Source organism: Solanum lycopersicum, chromosome 12 (assembly GCF_036512215.1).
Source record: "Solanum lycopersicum chromosome 12, SLM_r2.1".
In the NCBI taxonomy this organism is placed as follows: domain Eukaryota; kingdom Viridiplantae; phylum Streptophyta; class Magnoliopsida; order Solanales; family Solanaceae; genus Solanum; species Solanum lycopersicum.
Window position 1 is genome coordinate 62,508,910 of NC_090811.1, and position 8,995 is coordinate 62,517,904.

The 8,995-nt window shown below is 32.2% G+C and overlaps 1 protein-coding gene and 1 pseudogene across 1 annotated transcript; both read left to right on the forward strand.

Annotated features, from left to right (window-relative positions):
* Nucleotides 1-2,185: 2,185 nt before the first annotated feature.
* On the forward strand, nt 2,186-3,744 carry LOC104645126 (protein PELPK1-like; annotated as a pseudogene).
* On the forward strand, nt 2,213-6,755 carry LOC101256073 (protein PELPK1-like). Its single transcript, XM_069292550.1, has one exon. The coding sequence runs from the start codon at nt 5,355-5,357 to the stop codon at nt 6,507-6,509; it is 1,155 nt and encodes a 384-aa protein (XP_069148651.1). The 5' UTR covers nt 2,213-5,354; the 3' UTR covers nt 6,510-6,755.
* Nucleotides 6,756-8,995: the final 2,240 nt, after the last annotated feature.

Consider the following 8,995-nt stretch of genomic DNA (forward strand, 5'->3'; position numbering starts at 1 on the left):
CTATGACCATGTTTACCACAATTAATGTAGTTTTCATTGAATTTCTTCTTAGGAGGATTCTTTTTTGGACCAGATGCTTTCTTTCTTTTCTTTAATTTTGTGGAATCTTCTTCAACAAAATTTACTCCAGATATTGCTGAATTACCACGTGACCTCTTTTCTGCAGCCTTATTATCCTCTTCGATTCTCAACCTTACTATGAGATCTTCAACAGTCACCTCCTTGCGTTTGTGTTTCAAGTAGTTTTTAAAGTCCTTCCACAATCGAGGTAACTTTTTAATAATTGCAGCCACTTGAAAAGCATCATTCACAATCAATCCTACATTAAAGGTTATGTGAGTATTAAGGGAAAAGTTAATATTTCTAACATAGGCATTAAATAAATTTATACCTTCAGCAAGGAGATCATGAATTATGACCTGCAATTCTTGAACTTGGGTGACAACAGTCTTACTGTCTATCATCTTATAGTCCAGAAATTTTGCCACAATGAATTTCTTCATTCCGGCATCTTCTGTTTTGTACTTCTTTTCTAAAGCATCCCAGAGTTCTTTTGAGATTTTGGCATTGCTGTACACATTGTACAGATCATCTTGCAGACCACTCAAAATATAATTTTACACAAAAAATCTGAGTGTGTCCATGCTTCTGTTACCAAGAATCATTCATCAGCCGGAGTTTCATCTGACATAACAGGAACATTCTCATTGATCAACTTCTGCAGACTCAACGTAGTGAGATAGAAGAACATCTTTTGCTGCCATCTCTTAAAGTCGACTCCAGAAACTTTGCAGGTTTCTCAGCCGGTGCTAAGGCAGCACTTGAACGATTATGTGCAACCGTTGTTGTTGCAGCACTTACTGTTCCAGCATTTGTTTGACTTGAATTAGTCATTTTTTTTCTGTCACAAATGGAAGATAAATTAAGTATTTGAAATACTAACAGTAAAGAACAAATCTTTACACAAACTGTTTCTGATTTAACGATAAAGTTTTTATGTTCTTTTAATCGTTAATCGAATGAATTTTAAAAATTCAAGCAGAGTAGAAAACCATAAAGGTTTTAATCTCCAGAAACCTCAAATACAGAAACTGTTAAATTTCTTAAGATTGTTATTCTTACAATAACTTGTATTTATGAAGTTAATGAACAAAAACAGAAACAAGATGAAGCAGAAAAAATTTAAAATACAAGAATTAATCCGAGTCCACAGAAACTACTGTGTGTCCTTAAGAAATTTAATCCCCTCACTGTACCCAAGGTTATGGATTAATTTCTCCCAAGATAAAACGGATTAAACCTGTTACAAAAATAGCGGTACCTGAAACTTCTTTAACTTCAACGAATTGAAGAACAACAACAAGTCACACAGACTCAGTCGATCGACACTTTGATTTTATTTTGAGAGAAAAATAAATGCAAAGAAAGAAAAATTTTCAGTGTTTAAAAAAAATCAAAAATTGACTTCCTTTTATAGCCATTTTCAGCAAGGAACATGTCTGTTCAGTGTAATCTGTTCAGACCCATTTTATCCAGAAAGTTGTGTCTTTTGGAAAAAATAACAACTTTTCGAAAAAAATGTGTCTGTTAGGAAAAATAACTACTTTTTGGAAAGTAATGACTTTTCGAAAAAATAACAACTTTTCGGAATATTACCGTTACCCGCAAATTTATAAGAGATAATATTAACAGGATTTATTTGATTTAACAAAAACTAATTAAATAAATTTTGTCCAAAAAATTTATCAATCAATCCAAAGCCGAGCGACGACGACGGCGCGAGGGGGCATCTTCTTCTTGTCTCTTTTAAGAAGTAATGGAAGTGTTTCCTTCTATAAGGACAACAATTTTCATTTCTTTTACCGATATGGGAGAAATGACTTTTCATTTGCATTTTGCAAATGACTTTTCATTTTCCCTCCAAAGTAGTTCCCTCACTTTTAATATTCTCTCTTTTCTTTTCTCATTCACACTTGCTAAAACCCAACAGGAAGTCAATAAAAATTTGGATTAAAATTTAAAATCAGTGAGTCAAGCTAATGTGTCTGAATTGATCATGGCTTCCCATTATCTCAAAACATTAGTGGAACAGCATAACCAAAAACGGCAAATCTTTGATATGTTAATTAATTTTGAGAGAATCCAAATCTTCAAATATACCATCTTAGTTATGTAATATTAACTCCTAATTCCTCCATTCCAATACACACAAAAAAAGAAGAAGCCATTTTTCTTGATTGCCACATGCACTATGGCATATTCACCTTATAATTCTTATGAATCATCAGATTCAACAAACAATAAAGTACCAACCACAGTAGTCATAAGTAAAAACTTCAAGGTACCCTCAGAGTCCGAAAAGGAATATAAGTCGTCATCTTTACCAAAAATTGATTTCTACAAGAAGCCATTAGCTTCAGAAGATAAAAATAAGAAAATACCGTCTGATCCCGAACATGAATCATTCTTGCCAAAGAATGACTACTACAAGAAGCCATTATTTTCGGAAGATAACAACAAGAAAGAGTCATATGTTTCAGACGTACCCTCGAAGGCTAAACCAGAATATAAAGAGTCATTAATGCCAAAATTTGACAACTTCAAGAAGCCATCATATGTTCCCAGAGGTACCCTCAATGGCTAAACCAGAATATAAGGAGTCATTTTTTTCAAAATTTGACTACTTTAAGAAGCCATCAGTTTCAGAAGATAACTACAAAAAGACGTCATATGTCCAGAGGTACCCTCTATGGCTAAACCAGAATACAAGGAGTCATTTTTTTCCAAAATTTGACTACTTCAAGAAGCCATTAGCTCCAGAAGATAAATACAAGAAGGCGCCATATGTTCCAGAGGTATCTACAGAGCCTAAACCGGAATACAAGGTACCATCTTTGCCAAAGAATGACTACTATAAGAAGCCAACAATTCGAGAAGATAACTATAAAAAGGTGACATATGTTCCAAAGGTGCCCTCAGTGCCTAAAGAAAAACACAAGGCACCTACTTTGCCAAAGAATGATTACTACAAGAAGCCATCAGTTCCAGAAGAAAACTAAAAAAAGGCACCAACTGTTCCAAAGGTGCCCTCCGTGCCTAAAGAAGAATATAAGGTGCCTTCTTTGTCAAAAAATGACTACTACAAGAAGCCATCGGTTTCTGAAGATAGCTACAAAAAGGTTTCATATGTTCCAAAGGTGCCCTCAGTGCCTAAAGAAGAATACAAGGCACCTACTTTGCCAAAGAATGATTTCTACAAGAAGCCACCAGTTACAGAAGAAAACTACAAAAAGGTACCACTTGTGCCAAAGGTGCCCTCAGTGCCTAAAGAAGAATACAAGGTGCCTTCTTTGTCAAAAAAAGACTACTACAAGAAGTCATCAGTTTCTGAACATAACTACAAAAAGGTTTCATATGTTACAAAGGTGCCCTCCGTGCCTAAAGAAGAATACAAGGCGCCTTCTTTGTCAAAGAATGAATACTACAAGAAGCCATCACCTTCTCCATCACCACCACCACCTCCATATTATTAAATTTCTTTTCATGTTAAGCATGGCTGTTTAATTAAAGTCCTTCTCCAGCTCAACATTTACAACTCATGGAGTTCTCATATTATGAGTTAGAAGGCATGATATAAAAATTTGCATTTATTTATTTATTTTTCCTTTTCCTACCTTGGTTTGTAATTGATTTGTCATTTAATTTCTATATTTTGTATGAGAAATTTATTTCAATTGAATACAAGTTTTTTTTTTATTTAGAGTTTACGTAGTTTACATCTATTCTTCCATCAATTGCCAATTTGTTCACTTACTATTAATAACAAAACTCTTGGAACATAACAAAAATCAGATAATATTTCAAAAATAGGTCACTAAGGATTATATTGGGTGAATTTCCTTATATTGTACTCAAAAGAATGATACAATTCGTTTAATCTAACTACGATCTCTATCGTTATAAACATATAACTCTTGGGCGATAAAGAAATAAAGCGAACCATTTCAATCCGATAAAGAAAAATCGACAATAAATATTATACTACTTAAGATAAAATATCACAAAATTTTCATTAGCCCTTCAATATTAATCATCTAGTTATGGGAAAATGCACAAGTACCCCCTCAATCTATGTCCGAAATCTCAGTGACACACTTATAATATAGCAGTTGTTGAATTTTTTTTCCAAGTTAGTGCCACGTAAGCCAATCGAAAAGGAGTAGAAAATTATTTATGAAATAAATCCAAGAGGTAATAAGACTTTAATATAGTATAAGTGTGTCTATGAAATTTCAGGCATAAATTGAGGGGATACATGATACTTATGCATTTTCCATTTAGTTATTGTGTAGGTGCATTTAATCTATATTGCAGAAATTCTATGCTCAAAGTATGAAATTTTTTAAAGCCAGAACTTCTAAAATTTTCTGAGAGTTTTTTTTTTTTTTTTAAGAAAAATGATTGACTCAATTATGTTTGTGTTAGGGTTCGATCCTAGGGAATATTGAAGTAATATCTCGTAGAACCCTTTTTTTTTTTAATCTTAAAAATAGATCACGACCGCAAATTTGAATAAATTTGAGTTAATAACAAAAAACACTAAATATATGAAAATAAAAACAAGAATTTTTCCTGTTTGTATTAAGAAAACTAATCAAACCCAAAATATTGTCATGCTTGGTAATGAGAAGTATTCAGGGAAATAACTCGCAAAGATAAGAGAGGCCAGAGATCAATTTATTGCGCCAACGTCCGCTTTTTAGTAGATTTGTTACAACGGGCTTGCTCAAAGTAGCTTACATCTTATGTATGATTTTTAAGATATTGCACTAAGTGATTTACTCAATGTGCTTCCAAAGAATAGTAACTGTGAATTACTTTGATTTAAAAAAGTAAGTATAGTGACATGATGTGAATTTTAAGTAAGTCGTGCTCAATAAGTACATATAATTAGTGAACACCAAATAATTAATGAGAAATTATTGTGAGGCCTATACATATCTTTAATATTTAAAAACTAATTTAATCAGTTTTTCGCTACACCAATCAAAAAATAAAAAAAAGAAAACAAGAACAACTTTCTTGGAAGTCAACAAAAAATTGGATTAAAATTTAAAAAATAGGCGAGTCAAGCAAATGTGTATGGATTGATCATGGCTTCCCATTATCTCAAAACCTTAGTGGAACAGCATAACCAAAAAATGGCAAATCTTTGATATGTTAATTAATTTTGAGAGAATCCAAATCTTCAAATAAACCATCTTAGTTATGTTATATTAACTCCAAATTCCTCCATCCCTATACACACAAAAAAAGAAGAAGAAATACCTAGCCTTAGAATCTAATAATTCTCAATGGGAATCCAAATGAAGAAGCAATGGCTTCAATTAGCTTCTGCTTTGACATTTTTCTTGATTGCCACATGCACCATGGCATATTCACCTTATAATTCTTATGAATCATCAGATTCAACAAACAATAAAGTACCAACCACAGTAGTCAAAAGTGAAAACTTCAAGGTACCTTCAGAGTCGGAAGAGGAATATAAGTCGTCATCTTTGTCAAATATTGATTACTACAAGAAGCCATTAGCTTCAGAATATAACAATAAAAAAATACTGTCTGTTCCCGAACATGAATCATTCTTGCCAAAGAATGACTACTACAAGAAGCCATTATTTTCGGAAGATAACAACAAGAAAGAGTCATATGTTTCAGAGGTACCCTCAAAGGCTAAACAAGAATATAAAAAGTCATTTTTGCCAAAATTTGACTACTTCAAGAAGCCATTATTTTTCGAAGACAATTACAAGAAGACGTCATATGCTCCAGAGGTACCCTCGATGGCTAAACCAAAATATAAGGAGTCATTTTTTTCAAAATTTGACTACTTTAAGAAGCCATCAGTTTCAGAAGATAACTACAAGAAGACGTCATATGTTCCAGAGGTACCCTCGATGGCTAAACCAGAATATAAAGAGTCATTTTTTCCAAAATTTGACTACTTCAAGAAGCCATTAGCTCCAGAAGATAAATACAAGAAGGAGCCATATGTTCCAGAGGTATCCACAGAGCCTAAACCAGAATACAAGGTACCATCTTTGCCAAAGAATGACTACTATAAGAAGCCAAAAATTCCAGAAGATGGCTATAAAAAGGTGTCATATGTTCCAAAGGTGCCCTCAGTGCCTAAAGAAGAATACAAGGCACCTACTTTGCCAAAGAATGATTACTACAAGAAGCCATCAGTTACAGAAGAAAACTACAAAAGGGTACCACTTGTTCCAAAGGTGCCCTCAGTGCCTAAAGAAGAATACAAGGTGCCTTCTTTGTCAAAAAATGACTACTACAAGAAGCCATCAGTTTCAGAAGAAAGCTACAAAAAGGTATCATATGTTCCCAAGGTGACCTCAGTACCTAAAGATGAATATAAGGTGCCCTCTTTGCTAAAGAATGACTACTACAAGAAGCCATTACCTTCTCCATCACCACCACCTCCATATTATTAAATTTCCATCTTTCATGTTCAACATGCATATTTCATTTAAGTCCTTCTCGAGCCCAACATATATAACCCATAGGGTTCTCAAATTTATGATTTACAAGGCATGATATCAAAATTTGTAATTCTTATTTATTTATTTATTTATTTTTCCTTTTCCTACTTAGGTTTGTAATAGTTTTGTCATTTAGATTCTATATTTTGAATGTTTGGAAAAATTTATTTCAATGAAATACAAATTCTTGTTACTGAAGTTTATATAAGTATATAGATTCATCTGGATTGTTTGGACTGAAATGCATAAGAGGTATCTCACAAAATATGTCATAGTATGTAAGGTACATTAAAGACATCATTTGATAGCATTCATGTCAGTACACTTATATTAAAGTTGATGGGCTTCAATATAAAATTAAGAAGGATAAATTTTAGGAATCACATAGTTTTTAAATATGAAATTACAATATATCCCTCTTTAGTTTGTAATTACATTAATCTCTTAAAAAGCAATACAAATCGAGTACATTAATATGCAGCTCGAATACATTAAAGAGTATCTCGGATACATTACAACATAAACCGGGTACACAATATGTAGCTCGAATATGTTATAAAATAAACTAAATACATAATATGTAGCTTGGATACATTAAATACTGACTCACATATATTAATAAGTAGCTTAGATACAATAAAAAAAAGGATTTTAGAGGTTTATAGAAATACAAGGGGATATTGAAAATAAAGGAAAACAAAGGTGTGTATTTAAGTATTTTTTCCAATTAAGAATATATTTTTCACGAATGAGGTGTTCAAGCCAAAGGAAAGAAGATTGGGCCTCCCGAAACCCAATAAAAGAGTCTAAATAGCTGAACGCTTTAAGTCAAAAGTTCCTATTTTAAAATTTTCTTAGTTTTAAAAGTTTCCTATTTAAAGTTTATCAGCTTTCTTAGTTTAAAGTTTCCTAGTTTAAAAGTTTTCATAAAACTAGGATTTATATCGAGGAAAGGCTCAAAATAATCCCTCATCTTTAAGTTAAGGCTCAAAGTGATCCTCGAGTTTTCAAATGGAGCACTAGTCTCTCATGTTTGCAATATTGGTACACTTTTGGTCCTATCCTAAAATAACCTATTTTTTAACATTAATTTTGTCCAAGATTTTATGTAAGGAATGTCCAATCTTCTTTTAATATATTTAATAGAAATAATATGTCTATCTGAGAGAAGGTGATAAGAAAAACACTTTGTTCTGTTTACTAGAAATATTACTGCAACTAAACTAAGAACATCTTAACGTATGACTTTGCAGGAAAAGAAAAAGTTATACTATTACACATGAAATTATCGTGATGAACCCTCGACTTTACCTGCAATACGATTTCTACTAAACAAAACAAAGTGTTTTCTTCTCACATTCTTTGATATAGAGTTGTTATTTCTACTAAATATATAAAATGACGACTGAACATCCCATACATAGGCTATGGATAAATCCATGCAAAAAAAAATAGGTAAAATTTTGATGGAGGACCAAAAGTGCACCAATATTGCAAACATGAGGAACTATTAGTGCTACATGTAAAAACTCAAGGATCACTTTGAGCCTTAACCCAAAGAAGAGAGACTATTTTGATCCTTTTCTCATTTAAATCCTATACAATTTGGGATAGGGGTTGATTTTTATTATTTTAAGACAAACATGATTAATATTATTTGAGAGGTTTCTCTTCTTTACACCTTTGTGTGTGGTGACTATGAATTTATCTTACAACCTTATAAGAATGATTCTTTAGAGGTAAGATTAATTCTTAATTTGATATAGTTGATATCTATTTGTAAATTAAAGAAGGTGATTAGTCTTATATATATATATATACTAATTGTTGTTTTTAATTTCTTCAAAATAGGGGTCTAGATAACTTTTGGTCTAAGTTATCGAATTGACTCTATTAATATCATAATTAGTCTTAATCCGCTAATTTTGAATACTAATTTCAATTAGATTTCTTAGCACTTTATTTTGGAATTGAGGATTTTAGTCTTGAATTTCACCTATCTTTCGATTTCTGTCTTTAATCTTTATAATTTCGCTTCCGCGTTATTTTCTTATTTATTCTGGTAACCTGATTCTTATCATCATTGCTAATAAGAGGTGGCTCACAAAATATGTCATAGTTGAACATCGAGAATTTAGAACATGCCGCGTGCTAAACTAAAAGATCCCAAGAGCTTGTCATTGAGACAGTTCTATGTCTCATTTTTTAAGATATCCATCTGTTCTTAGCCATATAAAAGGGATTGATTAATTAATTTAGTAGTCGGATAGTTGACAATGAAGTCTCGTGATAAGGTTGAAGAGTTTGATGTATAGATAGTTCTCTAGATACAGAGTCCACCACTCAGACCTTACAAGGTTTCATATGTTCCAAAGGTACCCTCATTGCCTAATAGGCTAATTGACACCTTGATTTTGATGTGATGGGCTAGTATGCTA

Bases quoted from the DNA above. Each gene is read 5' to 3' on its own strand.
- LOC101256073 (XM_069292550.1), top strand. From the start codon at position 5,355: ATGGGAATCCAAATGAAGAAGCAATGGCTTCAATTAGCTTCTGCTTTG.